Raw genomic sequence first — 17,515 nt, 5'->3', positions numbered from 1 at the left:
TTGTGACGGTTTAAATTGTGAAAAATCATATGATAAAAATAATCATTTGTTATTTTTTGACCGTTAAAATATTTTAAGATATTTACCAATTGAGTCTAGTAAAAGAAATTAGTCCTCTAAAACACAACAAATTAATATTTGAATTCTTGTTGAAAAACACATAGAATGCTTCAACCAAAAAAATGAAAGGATATATAGTTTACAAGAAAGTTCTTAGGTACGATATATTTTTACATGAAAAGTAAGGAATGGAATTTTTATCAACTAAAAAATTAATAATCATACATGATGGTTGAAATAAAAGTTAAGTTATCATAAAACTTCTTTGCATTAAAATTCCTGTTATTAGTTAATTGACTTCTTCTAACTAATGATCTTTTCTTTGTAGAAGAATATTAAATATAATTTAACATAATTAAAACGTAAGAATAATATTTTGGGTTAATATTTTCAAGAAACTATAAAATCTTAATGTTTGATTCGATAATGGATGTGATTCTGATTTTCATCACAATTGTAATATGGTGCAACAAATTGTGGGTATCATCACCGAACCAACATTGCACTCTCTCAACTCCTCAAAGTTCAGATTTTCTTAACGAAACATTACCAAAAAAGAGAGAGGTGGTCGAAATTACTAGCATATTAGGATTTAGGAGACCCGTATTATTTTGCGTTTCTGTGAGCTTAAAACTAAAATTCATAACCCAGAAGATTTCTAAGCTTGAAACTAGAATGCTTAGAAGATATGTACATAACCACATTAGAGAATCTGTTTACAGAAACATCGCCTCATATTGCAGCCAGTTCTTCGTCTTTCAACAATGCTAATTTAGTTTGGTTTATGCCAACGAGGTTACTCTACCTTAATTTTAGCCTACGTTACCCTTCCCAGTTCCCATGCAAGGTCATCTTGGACCTCCATTCCTTTCAAATCTCAAAAAAGAAAAGAAAAGAAAAAAAAAGATAGTGTGTAGTCACGCTAGCTGGGCAATTTGTCATCAACGTCAATCAAAACAGACCACCAAACCAGAATCACTGGCTCTTTGTATGGCAGGTGTGCCATGAAAAAACAATTGTTACAAAATGAATATTTTGTACATGGTATAACAATAGCCATCCTAATGAACCTACTTCTACTAACATTCTGTTGGAATCGAGTACAGAAAAGGAGAAAGCAAATGGAAGAGATAAAGTCCAGCAACCAAATATCCACTTCCAAAGTATAGTCAATATCAATAGTCTACTGCAGATAAGTTCATTTTCAATGACCACTCTGCACTAACAACGTACACACACTAATGACATCTAGTCTACCCGCTTTTTCTAAACTTTCCATTGGAACATGGAAAAGTTGGACAGAAGAGAAAAGGGTTTTTCGTCTTCTTTGCCTTTTTCTTTTTTACCCCCCAATTTTTCGGCATTATCACCTGCATTTTACCAAAGTATCAGATTCTCTGCCTGACCCTTCTACCATTCATGTCACCGCCATCTGAAAGTTGGCCCCATACACTCTGAGACTTTTCCACTGCGCTGCAACCATCACCCTCACACCCAGCAATTGTCTTCAGGATCTCTGATTGTAGCCATGGGCCTTTTTCTTTCATATGCTCAAATCCATCTGATCTCATGACAGCTGCAACAAGTCCAGACGCAAAAAGAACCATCATATCAAGAATGAGAAAAGTTGGAAGGTAAAGCATGATTGTAATTTAGTATGTCTGAAGTCAAGAAATTTTATTTTGTTCTCCACTAGTATATACATTAGAGAATGGCCTTCTATGTTTCTAAAGGATAGAGAAATTTCAGAATATTAGTTATGAAGATAATCAGCATGAACCTTATTCTTAACATCACTACAATCCTAAGATTTTTGTTTAGGCGTTCTCACCTATGTTTAAGTGTCCCAATGTTGTACAGTTGGACATTCAAAGTGCCCATGCTTTAGAAATAAATATATAAGCACAAAAAGAAAGTACAAATAATTTGAAAAGGAAGCAATAAAATAAGTGACAGGAGGGAAAAATATTAAAAGGCGGGAGAAGATTCTGAGTCCAAATATGTCAAAATCTACAGCAGGTTGAAAATGAAAGGAGAAAAACCAAAAAAAAAAAAAAATCATCCAACAGCATTGCATCTGATGTGAGGAAGAAATCGATAGGGCATGAATTACATAATGTCATTGAGATACACGAAGAGTGGAAATCGACACATTTAGAGAACACGAGGATAATAGATAAAATGACTCTAAACTTTATGAACTGCGAATGAAAATCTCTAAATAAGAAAGTGGGGCAGCATTATATAGTAACTAAGGTTTTTTTTACCACCAGTAGAAGTTTTATACTGCTTTTAAACCAGGTGGCATCGTATAGTTCACCAATAGTGTAAAACTTTTCACACATCAAAATTAAATCTTAAACAACCCATGTCAGTTCACTTTTGTCTACTCCTACTAGTTTGAATTTTGGTTTATGTGAAGCAGAATCAATAATCAATCCAAGTGGTCACTGATCAGATCATCCATGGAATTAGCTGTCTCATGAATTCCATAATCTCATATTTTCATGGTTAGATGGGCATGTCAAGAAGGAAGATCCCCCAAATGTAAATTTGTATCCCCAGATGAACAATTTTTGTTTTGGACTATGGCCATTTAGCTTCTCCAAAAAGTTGATTTTAATTTATGCATAAGCTAATTTTAGCTTAGGAGAAACTTATTTCATTTTTCTTTCTTATTTTCTTCTCCTATAAGTGTTTATGCAGAATCTTATCCAAACAAGGCCAATACAATCTATCTTTTCTGCTTTGGTATCTAGTGTGTATGCCAGACAGCTGCATTCAGTTAGCACGGGATGAATGTATCTGAACTCATTTTTCTTTTACATTTTTTAGCCACTTGTTAAAACAAAAGTTAAACAGAAAACATCAGTCTTTCTGTTAGCACGATCGCCACTGCTAACTAAGAAAGTGATACAAAATAAGTATACCTGCTAGATTTTGAGCAGCAAATTTTAGGCAAACAGCTTTCAACTCCGTGGCATGGCAATGATCAGCCAAGGTTAAAATATTGGCTACAGAATTCACACAAATGTCCTTACAAAGACGAGATTCACACATCAATCTAAGCCTACCCAAGTCATACTTGTCTGCTGCTGCTAACAATTTTGCTGTCAATATCTCAGAAACCGGAAAGTCACTAGTTGTGGTTGATGAAACCGTGTCCACCTCTTCTGTAAGAGTATCTTTGTAGATAAAGTGCAGCATGGCCTGTAAAAAGAGGAAAAATCAGGATATTCATCCTCCCTAGTTGTACTTTACCTCTTGAAGACTTGAACTCCTGTAAGATCCTTTTTCTATCAAGAAAAAGAAACCTAACAAGAAAATCTAACAGAAAAATACAGAATAACAGAATAAATCCTAAACAAGCTTGATGCTACCAGGGAAAGAAAATATGGAAAGGGGAAACATATAGTTTTTACCTTAAAAACCTTTGGTTCTAAATCTGTTACAATAATCTCATTCTTTTCTTCATCTAAACCATTAAAAAATTTAGATCGAAATTCTGGGGATCTGGCAGCCAACACCAACTTATGAGCAGGGAACTTATCCCCAGCTACATCAAAAGTAATATCTGAACCTTCCATATTATCCAATAGTGCACCAAAGTGTGATCCAATGTCAGATTCCGGGATGTTAATAGAGTGAAGTTGTGGACAATCAATTGCTGAAACCACAACTCCAACTGTACAGTTGATTTTCAAACAATCATTCTTGAGGAATTCAGAGGTTTCAAGCAAAGACCGTCTGAAAAACCGCTTGTACCCCCTATGAAAGCACAAAAAGAGATCAAGATTTTACACATGTCAACACAACAGCATACTTTCAGACTGATCTAGCATCAATTTTCCATATAAGGAGAGCCTGGGAAAGATAACCAGGGACAGAAATAAAAAAAAAAGCAACACATCAGAAACCCTATAAAAGAGAGAAGACTTTTTTGCATGTGAAACCTTCATGCATAGTATGACAATATAATTATCTTTATATAAACCATTAACAAACATAAGAACGGGAAAGCTAACTGACTTGTATAACCTTTTTGGTAAGCTAATTACAAGGACATGATCAAGCGTGATCAATAAAAAGAAAAAGAAAAAATTATCCCAACACTGTCTTAGACTAGAAAACAAATTTCCCCGAATAGCCAATATGCCTCTTTTTTTTTACCCTTATATTAATCCCTTTAATGGTCTGAAAAACATTACACCAACATGTCATATGCATTACACTAACACCGCTTATCACAAAAAAAAAAAAAAAAACACATCACCCTTTCTACCCCTATAGAGGGTTGCTATAAACATTCTCAAAGAAAGTTGATGTCATGCACAATCTCAAGAAACCTCAGGGAGCATTAGTGTGATTTGCTTAAGAAAAAAAAAGAAGATAAATAACGACTTCTTAAAGAAAAAATGACATGGAGTTTTAGTAAATTGATGTACCTAAAGGAAAACTTAGATACAGTTGCATAGGTGCTTTTGGTGTTATCCTCCGATAAGAAATTGAAGTTTCACTTCGGTAATTCGTGCAATAAAGGTTTCCACTAAATATCAATGCAGGATTACCAGAGTGAAGCTTCAATTCTAATGAGAGAACAACACCAAAAGCACCAACAGAACTGCATCTAAATTTTGTCCTTTCTCTTTATATTAATAAACCATGGTCTAGTGATCATTAAAATTGTAAACTACAAACATTCAAAACATAGAGGCACCGTCAAGGGGTCTTTTGCTAAACCCTCAATTGGTAGAGCAGTGTATGAGTTATTATTATTATTATAAATCCCTTGACACAAGAAAGTGTACCACATGCTTCCCTTGTACTTGAGCGTGTAGGGACCGGTCTCGAGGGAGCGATCAAAATGGCTGTGGACCTTGTGTTTCCCCTGGCCGCTCTGGTCGAGGAGCGTGAGCTCGAAGAGGGCCCTGACGTCGGTGCCTTCGCTCGCCAACGCGATGAAGACGGAGACGTAGGCGGAATTGTCCTCGGGATTCTTGCCATCGGGGTAGAAGTAGATCGCCCAGTGGAACCCTCCCACCGTGAACACGTCGCTCGCAATGTGCTTCCCCACTCCCATCCCTTTCGCCAGGGAGTATCCCTCGATCACGAACTTGTGCGACCCGTTCACCGTCTGCGTCACCGACTTCGAACTCGTCGGCGGCGATAACGCCGCTCCGGCCATGCCTATCGGGATCGGAATTCGAGGCTCATACAATGCGACGACGCAGAAAGGGATTTTTGCGAATCTGAGGAATTTGGAATTTGAATTTTGATTTAAAATTTTGGGGGAGAGGAAGGAGAGGTGGTTTGTTGGGTGGAGGGGTTGACGGAAAAAACACGACGGCACGGGGTGCTTCACCGTTTTGAGGTAACGTTGGTTTACGTCAGGGGATGTGGAATATCATTTTTGCCCCTGAATTGGAGAATTTTCCAGAATGCGTCTGCGGTATATTTACGTGGCGTCTTCTTATTGGGCATCCGGATGTCAAGTACTACTATGCAGTAAACAAAAATACTCGTGTTGATGACTATTAGTTAAAATTTAGAAACAAAAATATATTCTTAAAAATTATAAAATTAAAATGAAATTCATTAAATATGATGTATAACAAGAGAGAATGTATTTAAAAAAATCGTGTCTAAGAATCTGTTTCTATAATTTTTCTTCAATTATAATTCAAAAGAAATATAGATTGAGCAAATGCTATTTTATCCCCATAAAGCAACACGGTTCGAGTATGTGGGACCAAAAGGAAAAATCAAAATTACCGAGACATAATCAATTATAATTGCACATAATTGATTATTGTTGAGCATGTGGGACCAGTAATATATTGTGTTGTAATTTAACATCTCATTTTTACTCTCTTTCTTCACAAATTGAGATGAAAGTTAGAGTATGTGAATCTCACTTTTTTTTTCTTTCAAATCTTTCAGCTGCTGCATTTCATATGTAATAAACATCCAACCTTATATACTTTTATCCCTTTTCAACACATTTCATTTCCATTGTTCTTTGAATCGTTTAAACTAAACAATGTTAGGTTGAGTTTTTTTCTCAGCAAAAGTATAATATATTTATAGACTAGTACCAGTGATACTGAAAATACAAAGGAATAAATGTGAATCCAGCTATTCCAAAATATTGGGAAAGAGCTTTGAGATACAAAAATGAGTTACAAGAATCCACCCACACCTGCCCCCCTAATTACAGAATCCTTCTTTCATATTGGAGGACCATTGATTAAAGTGTAGAGTGAAATCCTTGTCCATTGCTCTGGTCCATGACCATAGTAGGAGTAAAGCATCGTCCAACAGCTTAGAACCGTGAAAAGTTGCATTTTGAAACACCACCTTATTTCTATGCTGCCATATAGTCCAGGTTAAGGCAGTCTACTAGCATTTCCATCTTTTAGACTTGACTCCCTCTACTAGCTCAGTTCCATGTTGTAAGAAATGGTCCCTAGGATTTTGTATGTTAGGCTGAATTTGGTATGCATGAAAGAGAGAATGAATGAAAGCGAAAAAAGATGAAAAATGTATGAAATGAAAAAGTAGGGTTGTTTGTTTGTGATAAAAAATGTGTGAAAGGAGGAAAAAAGGTGATGAGATTCATGTTTGAAATGATTTTCAAATTTTCATGGTAAACAAACAATAATTGTAAGATTAAAAATAATATTTTGTGACAATTTAAACTATTAAAAATTATGTAATAAAAATATTTATTTGTTATTTTCTGACTGTTAAAGTATCTTTTTAATGAGCGTTTATTACCAAGCTCCTTAAAATTGAGTGTTTAACATTATTAGAAATATCTCTTTTATTTTATTGTTTTTTTTACATTTTCAAATTGTTTGGTTTGATAAAAAATATTCAACTATTTATTACATAATTTATTTTTCTTTTTTTTGTCACCTAAACTATTTTAATTCAGATTTTATCTCTTTTACATTCTTTTCATCTCAATCAAACAAACCTTATTCCCCCATCCAAAAAAAAATCTTTCTAGTCTCTTTCATCTCTTTTTATTCTTTTTGTTCTTACACTTTTATTCATTTTTTTTATCTCTTTACCAAATACAAACTTAAAAATTACCAAACACAAACTTAATGGTGTTTTGATAAAAGTGAGAAAAATAAAATAAAGAATATATTTGATTGAGGAAAAATAAAAGAAATAGAAAATAAATATAATAAATTTTACTTTTTATATTTTAATTTAATTTAAATATTTATCTTTTATTTTTATCTTCTTTATTTTGATCATCTCAACCAAATAATGAAATTGAGAAAGGCTAATCTTATCTAGAATTAGAAAACAAAGAGTTGTGTTGTCTAGTCTAGAACTAAAAAACAAAAAGTTGGGTAAGGAAAGCACAAGAAGGAGGAGGATGTGTCACGAGGTCTGCTTCCAGATGTGTGTCATATTCCTATTTCTAGATCCGTCAGGAGTAATGATATTCTTGAAATATATATATACACACGCACACATTTTAAACACTGATAATTTCTTTCACATCATAATATTTTTTTCAGTTTTAATTTTCTCTCTCACTAATCCGCGACCCCTTGCGCCGTCAAGGGACACTGCTCAGTGGTCATCGCAGCAATGGCTTGTACCTTAAAATCAATTAAATTATTAAAAAAAAAAAAGAGTACAAGTCACATGCTTACCCAAAATACTACTATAGAATGACTAGACTGTGCGCACAGTACAAGACGTCCCATTCCCTATCCAGTACGGAACAATGATCTCCGTCATTGACGCTCTCCAAACGGTCCTTAACGCCTCTAAACGTCTTCCCCCACTCACTGTTCCCCTTCACGATGCCCTAGGCAAGGTCTTGGCCCAAGATGTTCGCGCCCCCGATCCTCTCCCTCCCTACCCGGCCTCCGTCAAGGACGGTTACGCCGTCGTCTCCGCCGATGGCCCCGGCGAGTATCCCGTCGTTGCCGAATCGAGAGCTGGAGATGACGCTCTCGGCCTCACTCTCTCCCCTGGAACTGTCGCTTACGTCACAACCGGAGGTTCGCTTTTCCCCTCCTCATTTGACTTTCGTTTCGGATCAACTTCTCCGTCATATTTACAGGACAAGCAAAATAAATCAAACTTCTATTGCCAACTAAAGTCAGCTCACGCATTGTAGTTTTTAGAGAAATTAGACGAGGAATCTTCTGTACAAATTAAGTGCATAAATTAATTTTAGTTTACGAGACAAGTTCCATTTCGTTTTCTTATTATTTTTTATTTGCATTTTACTTGTATAAGGTTTATGGAGAGGTTTATCCGAGAGTAATGTTATTTATTTATATTTGTTTTATGGTTAATCTTACCTCTCATGTTATTTTGTTGGTTCAGGACCAATACCTGATGGTGCTGATGCAGTTGTTCAGGTTGAGAATACTGAAATAGTGAACGATGCCTCCGATGGTACTAAGAGGGTCAGAATATTGCTACAAACCACCAAAGGCAATGATATACGCCCAGTGGTATCTTCTTATAACTCCTTTACAGTAGTTCTCATCATAATGTTGAGTAGTATGTACATTACGTATAAATAACATTTTTAATGTCACCGATTCATTGCTTACTTAGCTGATTTGTTAACTGCTTTTTGGTATTCACTGCAGGGAGTTGATATTGAGAAAGATGCAGTAGTCTTGACATCTGGAGAAAGGTTAGGTGCTTCAGAAATTGGTTTGCTTGCTACAGTTGGTGTTACAATGGTTAAGGTATTCTTTCAGAGTGTTACGATGACAAATTGATTCCTTGGGTGGGGGGACTTTGATATGTTCTGTCTTGTGTATGTTTATATGTTCTACTGTTGAGTATTGGTATATGTAATGATGGGAAATAATGCTTTGATGCAGGTGTATCCTACTCCAACAGTTGCTGTTCTTTCTACTGGAGACGAGCTTGTGGAGCCAACTACTGGGCATCTGAATCGTGGTCAGGTATTGTTATAGACTTCTAGGACTAGTGAGACAAGCTTATGTAATAATGTAATCAGTTATTAGAACTATTGCGTGGAAGCTGGTGACTATAACTTATAATTGACTAAAATTCCATGTCAACTTCAAGTCTTTTCTTAAAGGATTGCTAATGTCATAATATTTTGAATAGATTACTAAATCGTTATCTAAATCTACCTAGAGGTAATACCAACATTAATTTTGTTGTTTTTGATTTTAGCATTAGTAGTATGTTGAAGAATGAGGATTCAACTAGGCATTTGCACTTCATAATGGACCTGTAATGCGCAATCAGCTCATTTGTGGGAGGCTTAAAGCTGTTATGGCACTTGAATTCTAATAAATGTGGTTTTGGATGTAAATTTCTTACCCTGTGCTAATGTATTGTTTAAAATTTGTTGGACAACGTAGCACTTGTTTTACCACATCATTCAACTACCCATTTATGGACTATCTGTTTGGGTTTGTGCCATGGTATACAAGAGTTACTTGGTAAATATGACTAAAATGAATGTAAGCTAATATAATTCCCTTGCAGATTAGGGACTCTAATCGTGCCATGCTGCTGGCAGCTGCGGTACAGCATCAGTGCAAAGTTCTGGACTTTGGTATTGCTAAGGATGACAAAGAATATCAAGGAAGGATCTTGGATAAAGCATTTGCGTCTGGAATTCATATTCTTCTAACTTCAGGAGGTGTTTCAATGGGAGACAAAGATTTTATCAAGCCTTTGCTTGAAAAGCGAGGAAAAGTACATTTCGATAAGGTTATTTCATTCTTTTATTTGACTTTTTATCAATTACATTATGATGTCCTGTAATCTGGGCCATGGATGCAATGTGTTGTAGTTGTAGAAGTAGTATATTATAGATATTTTTCCCTTCTGTATAATGTTTTGGTGAGTATGATTTTTTAAATCATGTTATCATAATTTAGGATTATTTTATTTATTTTTATTTTATATCTTTCAGGTGTGTATTAAACCAGGCAAGCCATTTACATTTGCAGAGATTGACTTTCAATCTACAGAGAGCAAAATTCTAGCTTTTGGGCTACCTGGAAATCCTGTCAGCTCTTTAGTTTGCTTCCATCTCTTTGTGGTCCCTGCAATACGCTACCTTGCAGGGTGGACAAATCCTCATCATTTTAGGTTTGTAAATTTCCAAAGTACAATTATTTTAAGATGATTTGCTTCTTTTGGTTTGATTCATTTAATTTCTTTTCTATGCAGGGTACAAGCTCGGCTTCGTCAACCAATAAAGACAGATCCAATTAGGCCAGAATATCATCGTGCTTCTGTTATATGGACTGACAATGATGGATCAGGCAATCCAGGGTAAGTTGATGATGAATTGTTTTGTTCTGGTTGGGTTAGCTGAATTCACATGCAGATCTGTTCTATTGCGTGTGTTTTTATTTTAGGGGGAGGGCATTATGTGGAGGGTTGGAGCATTGTTGCTAAATTTTCACCTGGTCTCTCTAATGAATGATTTTTTTATCCTGTCCTTGAATCTCAGTTTTGTTGCTGTGAGCACTGGTCATCAGGTAAGCAGTCGACTACTTAGTATGAAGTCAGCTAATGCTTTGTTGGAGTTTCCAGCAACAGGCAGTGTAGTTTCTGCAGGGACTGCTGTGTCAGCTATCATAATTTCTGACCTAAGACCTATGGCATGTGATGAGAATCATAAGTCATCAGACTCAGCCTTTGCTTTGCCAGGAATTAAATCAAATAAAATAACTACTGATTCTTCAGGGGATGCTGAAGTCAAAGTGGCTATTCTTACAGTTAGTGATACAGTTGCTATGGGTGCTGGCCCAGATCGAAGGTATTGCTCTTCATTTTATATTATATATACAGGTGTGTGCAAACAAAGAGACATACGTAGAGCTGAAAATCAGAATTAAAGCTTTTAATTTGGATTTCTGTTTTGAATGAAGGGAGGAATTTAATTGATTTTTTCTGGTATTTGATCAATTTATGAGGAATGTTCAAGACTAAAGTAGTTTTTGTACTTTCTAGATAAAGCAGCTTCTAGATGTTCTAATGAAATCTTGCAGAAGCAGAACTTCCACACCACACTTTTTTTTTCCTTGAAACTGTTACTAAAAATACTCTAGAAAAGGTTAATCAGGTATTGGCTATATTCATCATGTTTGTTCTTGCTTCTTGGCCTCCAAAGTTAACTAGGAATTTTTGTTGTTAATCAAGTGCATCTAGTATATTCTTCCAATCCAAAGAAATTTTTTCTGTGGATACTAAAGGAACGAAGCATTGTGGCTTTTGTTATCACTAAAGCTAGATTTAGGTATGCTCATCTGCAACTGGATTCATGTGTTGAAATAATCTAATTAACCAATGTTGCATTATTGGTAAATCATCTTCCTAGTTGGATAATGCTGAATGGCATCTAGATACACCTCTTTGAATCATTGTTTGAAAGAGGTCACAAGTTTGATGCTAAACTAAAAAGCAAACTTGATATCAGTCAATGCCAAAAGGGGCATTGGATGTACTGAGTGTTTTGCAACAGTCTCAGTTGAAGTGTTTGAAGATAAAAAATCTGTTTTGGGCATTGATCTGTTGTAGTGTAGTAGTGCTGAGTGTTCTGTTGACTGCAGAAACTTGTGTACATTGTATCTGGCTATCTGGCTGAGGCTTCATATTATTGGTTTTTCACGCATCCTTTACATAACACATGTGGTTTATTGTATTGCCGTATTTTATCCTGTAATAGGATTATACATTTTCTTGTTGTCTTATTTATTCTTCATTCTCTGTCGTTCTCAATTAGCTGTTTGTGCACTTTCTTATGGTTAGACACTCCTCTTTTATTCTTCTATTTGTGCATGTTACTACTTGATTCTAAAATAGCATCCCTTTGTGCTGGAATATTTGGTTTCAAGTTGAGTCCTTAAAAGAAAAAAAAATGCAAGTCAGCTATTACTACTAGAGCTGTGGCCTGTGATTTTGTTATTTCTGAAATGTCTGCATTTATTAAACTCTAGAGATTTCCCCTTGCCAAAATAATTGCAATAGAATGGATAGATTGTCATACATTAAAAGAAATAATTTTGTTTGTTCACTTTGTTGTTAGTATCTTTCCCTTCTGTGGCATAATAAAGTTATTTTAATTTAAATTATCTGTTTTTATGAGAATTACTTGTTTTTCAGAGTGAAAATATTGGTGACATGCATGTTAGCTAACATTTTTTAAACCAAACTAGATATTGAACTGGCAAGATCTCTAGGTCACAATTGATTAGTTAAACTGGTTAAATTAGTGGTTGAACCATGGTTGAACTGGATAATATGATGACGATTCTGACTAGAGACACAACTGTTTCATGATTCAATCTGTTCAACCATGCATTTTAGTTGTATTTTTAAATCCTTGGTGTTGGTATCAAAATGTGCTGACTTCTTTACATTTAAACAGTGGTCCCAGGGCAGTTTCTGTTATTAATTCTTCTTCAGAAAGACTAGGAGGAGCAAGAGTTGTAGCCACTGCTGTGGTTCCAGATGATGTGGCAAAAATTCAGGACATTCTAAGAAGATGGAGTGATATTGAACAAATGGATCTCATAATTACTCTTGGTATGTTTCTATCTAACTTATTTATCAGCTTCCCTAAAGAATTTGAAAGTTTGTAGTTGTGTTAAGTTGATTTCTGTTTTATTTTTGCTTTTCCATTCAAGGGGGGACTGGCTTTACCTCTCGAGATTTAACGCCAGAAGCTACAAAACCATTGATTGAGAAAGAAACACCTGGCCTTCTGCATGTAATGATGCAAGAGAGTTTAAAGGTATGGGAAGCTATGTTTATTTTAGTCAGATGAGTAATTCTAGTTGTCTTTTGTGTTTTGTTGTTTCTTTTTTTTTTTTTTTTTACTTCTGCACTTTCTTTTCATAACTGTTTTTTTTTTCTTTCCCAAATCAGTGTTCAAAGTAATACAAAACAAAAATCAGTGTTCAAAGAGAACCTGACTGATTGGCTATATATTTAGAGTAATGCTACTGTTTTCAAACTTCTATTCACAAGTTTCTTGCTTTGTTATGCGTTTGGATGTGAAGTAATTGAAACACATTCATTTGATAACAAAGTAAAGAAATGGGTTGTTAATTGATAAAAAAATGAGTTTGTTAAGAGCTTGTGTATAGAATTTTATGGGAGTAGCATTACACACATTTATTATATCTATATGTTTAAAGGAAGATCGACTTTTTGATTTTTAATTTTTAATTTCTCCAGTCTGTTTGAATAGTGCTGTTTTATACGTGCTTAGTTATTTTGATACCATATGCATTCAGGTCAGCTTCTTAGGAAAGTCAGGAGTAGGTGTTTATTGATTTCTAAAAGGTATAATTGATTTATGTTTAAATAGGTGACCAAATCTGCAATGCTTTCACGCTCTGCAGCTGGAATCAGAGGATCAACCTTGGTAAGGCAAAAATGCTAATTAATGTCTACTTTAAAACTCATTTTAGTGTTATAATTGGAATTGCTTTGTGACTATAGCTTTTTATGCATCTTAGAAAATTTCTTTATAGAACAATGTAAGTATTTCATGTAAGAATGTAAATATGTCAATCTTCTCTTCCTCTTGTTATCTAAAAAAAATAGAATTACTGAGTGTGAATTTAGTGTCTCAACTCTCAAATGACTTATTAATTTGTAAAAGAATATTTCATCTCAATAATGGTTGACTTTATTTTTAAAATGTTCTTTGTTGGTTTTGCATGGTTCTCTTTTTCTTTTTATGGGCTGTTCTAGGAAAATATCTTATTCTCTCACTTGTACAATATCCTATCAGTAACAAGTGAGAAAGTAATTAACTGTTATTCAATGCAGAAAAAATGGTTTGTTAAAACAGCCAGAAAGCCCTTTTAATCTTAAATTAATTAAACGAGGGTGATGACAAGAAATAACAAGTGTCGTTTTAGAAATTATAAGAAAATAAGAAAATTGATTATAAATGACCAACACAGTTAGTATGAATAAAACCCTGCTGGTTTATTAAAAAGAATATTAGGAGGGATAAAGCGTCCATGTCTTGTACTGTTGTTAGATTTTAATTATTTGAGTTTTAAGGTACCTATTGTTTTCAATCTTCATCGTTACAGTAAGGTTGTTAGTTAAACAGTTACTATTTTCAGGAAACTCAAATCTAGATTCTGAAGCTTTTTTATATGATAATCTGTGTTTATTACTAGTTACTTTAGTTTCATCCATTTACATTTGGTATACAAGTGCCCTTGGCTTCAAAATGGAGCTGTATCATGAGTAGTTAAGGAAAATCTTGCATTTATTGCTGTAACTACTAGTACACCCTGGATCCAGACATCTAATCTGTCTTTCTTCTAGACTTGTACTTACTGGCTAAGTTATGGCCCTTGATTTGTTCAAATTCAGATCATTAACATGCCTGGAAACCCTAATGCTGTTGCCGAGTGTATGGAAGCTTTATTGCCGGCACTTAAGCATGGTCTGAAACAGCTCAGGGGAGACAAGAAAGAAAAACATCCTCGTCACGTTCCTCATGCCGAAGCAGTTCCTGCAGATGTGTGGGAACAGAGTTATATGCTAGCCACTGGTGCTGGCTCTGATGTCTCTTGTTCCTGTTGCAAGTAAAGTTAATTATATTTCCTACACGGGTTGAACATTTTGCCCCCATGTTGTTCAAGAGGGAGGGGTACGAAATAGTGCTGTTATCATTCAATTGTGAAGGGTGAGAATCCCAATTAACGGTAAGATGATTGTAAAAGACAAATAAAAAAACAGGAGGAAGAGTTATGTTTTGTAATCTTTATAAAAAGCAATTTGATAGATCAAATGATTTTATTAAAAAAAAATAAGCAAAGAAAGGTTAGTCTTACGACCAATGACACAGTGAAAATAACTTGTATCCGTTTAAGATCAATGATACAGTAAAAAAACACTTAACAATTGAATCTCTCCTTTGATTAGTAAAACGGATGAACATATGTAAGGTAGAAAAAGAATAACACGTCGCCAAGATATGTTTTTTGTTACTATAAAATTGAAAATGTCTTTTTTTTTTTTGTTTAGTTCTTGGAAAATTGAAATACCATTGTTCGGCCTAGAGTTAGGTATGGGTTATATGAGTCTAACTTCAAGCCAATTAATGATATATTTCAGCTTTTATTGGATTTCTTTCAATAGCCATTTTAAGGACAATAGTTAAGAAGTGTTAAGAAAAAAATGTCAATTTTTTTAATACGATTGATATTTTATTTTTTTTTCATTTATACCTTAAGGATACTCTATCAATCTTTATTCATTTGCACCTACCTTTTGCTCCTGAATCTTTAGATAGATTTTAAAAAGCAACACCGCGGGAAATTATACTGCAGAATTTGAGTCATTTAATTGTAGATGAATGAATGTATTAGAAATATAACGGGATACAATTACAATGAGCTCCATTATACTTGTGAAATCTCAATCAAACATTTTTACTTTATTTTTAAATTGAAGTCATGCATTTACACGCAAACGAATACAGTGTTCTTCTCTTTACGTGTACAAGTAGTAGTAGTTGAGGGCGAAAATCTCACAGCTCTTGGAAGTATGATTCTTCAGGGTATGATGTCAATGCATTTTTGCCATAATAAACCCCAAGTCCCACAAGGGCCACAACCAAGTAGATTATCACCATCCATTTCACCAATCTCTTGCACTTGTTCTTCCCTGCCTCCAAATCTTCAATGACTTGATCATCAACATGATTTGATCCAGAACCAAGGCCGAAATCTATTAGCCTAGTTTTGGATCTTGAAACAGGCCTAGTCTTGGGAGCTGTAGGGGTTAGTGCTTCTTTTGTTTCACTCAAGTCATTAGTTTTTGCTTCCTGAGCTCCTTTGTCTGTGCCATGAGTTGTTTCAGTTTTGTTGGTTTCCTCCTTATTCTGTGGTGTCTTTTGATCAGAGACTTCACCATTGGTCTTTGCTTCTGGGGCAGGTGCCTTTTGCTGTTCTATTTTTTGTGATGGAGGAGTTATTAATGTTTCCTTAGGCTTAGTCAGTGAAAGTTCTCCAAATTTGATTGATAGCTTAGCACCCTCAAACTTGGCAGTGACACTGTCAGTGTCATAATCAGAAAGGAGGGGCAGTTCTAAATTGAAACGACGCCATCTGTTCTCAGTTATCAGTCGTTCACCCATTAGCCTTAGGGTGGGCTTTGAGGTCACTTGAACCTTCAATTGATCCCTTCTAAAACCTGCATATTGAAAGCAGATGAAGTGTTCTTTTTTCTTTTTGCAAATACAAAAAAGTTAGATGAAAATTTAATAGAAAGCAAAGAGGCTTTATTTCTTTTGGTAACCACATAAAATTAGACTTACCGCTTGTAAAATCCTAAGATAGATTATATTGAGTGGATCAACCTTGATTTTGGTCAAATTTTATATATTTAAATTATTTTCAAAATTATGGTAAAATTAATTATGATAAATTAAAGCAAATAAGAGTAATTTTTACTTTTACCAAAATTAATTCTACAATAATAAATTTCATAAAAATTAATTTCCATCATCAATCTAAACATATACCCACAAGTTTTGAAAAAAGTTGATGAGATTATTTATTACAATTGGGATGTACGATGATAGCATGATTTTAGATAGTAGCTACTTATAACTCAAATTATTTAGAGTAAATTATTGTGACCTCCATTTTTTTTCATCCTTATCCTTAGATGTGATAAATTATTTTCAATATCCTCAAACAACTCTATCAATTTCATTCTATTGTTGGGGTAACAATAACGGGAACAAATTTGAAAATATTTATACATATATAGATTAAATTGAAAGTGTTTTCTATATAAAAAAAAACAATGTGAAGATAAACGTTACCTATAAAGACAAAAATAAATGAAAACAAAACTCATTTTTTTAATCTGTTGCTTATGTTTTATAACAATGAACTAATAATTAAGTTGATATTATTCCTCTAGGTTAGAATTGAAAACTTGAAAAAGCATTTACCTGGTAGCATAACATTGACAAGCCTTTCATTTCTATCCCATTCATACAATGGTACAAAGTCTTCGTAGACACGATCAGATGCTGCTGGCTGTGTCCTTGAACCCATTTGATTTCAGCCTTGATTAATTTGTTTCTCTTTTGGTTTTGCGTTTGATATGTATATATGCTTCTTAGTATTGAATTGCTCCTAGGGGTTCTTTTATACTCATAGTTGATGAGACAATTAGGACCATTTTGCACGCAAAACGTAGCATTTTGTTTGCTTTCTTTGTTTCTTTTCGTACGTTCATATACTATTAGTTTGTGCGGTGCAAGAAAAATAATATGCTTTAGTAACGAGAGGAGGTGACCTCGTTCCTTGGTGATGCTAAAACCCAAAAGCAAAATTTTGTTCTGAGTGCCAATCTTTAACCGACAATCTTGTTACAGATTTTTTCCAGTTCAAGATATATATACTAGCTGCTTCGGAGGTTT

The 17,515-nt window shown here is 34.4% G+C and overlaps 3 protein-coding genes across 3 annotated transcripts; 1 reads left to right on the top strand and 2 right to left on the bottom strand.

Moving 5' to 3' along the window:
• Positions 1–1,009: 1,009 nt before the first annotated feature.
• Positions 1,010–5,457, bottom strand: LOC114400536 (BTB/POZ and MATH domain-containing protein 4). The gene is made up of 4 exons (XM_028363028.1): positions 4,869–5,457; positions 3,483–3,828; positions 2,991–3,270; positions 1,010–1,636 (listed from the first exon to the last, which is right to left on the bottom strand). The coding sequence occupies exons 1-4, from the start codon at positions 5,243–5,245 to the stop codon at positions 1,449–1,451; spliced, it is 1,191 nt and encodes a 396-aa protein (XP_028218829.1). The 5' UTR covers positions 5,246–5,457; the 3' UTR covers positions 1,010–1,448.
• A 2,266-nt stretch (positions 5,458–7,723) lies between these two features.
• LOC114400517 (molybdopterin biosynthesis protein CNX1) lies at positions 7,724–14,866 on the top strand. The gene is made up of 12 exons (XM_028363004.1): positions 7,724–8,090; positions 8,422–8,552; positions 8,694–8,795; positions 8,934–9,017; positions 9,574–9,801; positions 10,007–10,185; positions 10,267–10,371; positions 10,553–10,861; positions 12,473–12,630; positions 12,732–12,838; positions 13,418–13,474; positions 14,446–14,866. Exons 1-12 carry the CDS (start codon positions 7,811–7,813, stop codon positions 14,662–14,664), a joined length of 1,959 nt encoding a protein of 652 aa, XP_028218805.1. The 5' UTR covers positions 7,724–7,810; the 3' UTR covers positions 14,665–14,866.
• A 560-nt stretch (positions 14,867–15,426) lies between these two features.
• On the bottom strand, positions 15,427–17,231 carry LOC114400526. The gene is made up of 2 exons (XM_028363015.1): positions 17,042–17,231; positions 15,427–16,272 (listed from the first exon to the last, which is right to left on the bottom strand). Exons 1-2 carry the CDS (start codon positions 17,145–17,147, stop codon positions 15,608–15,610), a joined length of 771 nt encoding a protein of 256 aa, XP_028218816.1. The 5' UTR covers positions 17,148–17,231; the 3' UTR covers positions 15,427–15,607.
• Positions 17,232–17,515: the final 284 nt, after the last annotated feature.

Source organism: Glycine soja, chromosome 2 (assembly GCF_004193775.1).
Source record: "Glycine soja cultivar W05 chromosome 2, ASM419377v2, whole genome shotgun sequence".
Classification (NCBI taxonomy): domain Eukaryota; kingdom Viridiplantae; phylum Streptophyta; class Magnoliopsida; order Fabales; family Fabaceae; genus Glycine; species Glycine soja.
Note: the sequence above shows the minus strand (reverse complement) of the source record. Positions and strands in the feature narration are given on the sequence as shown.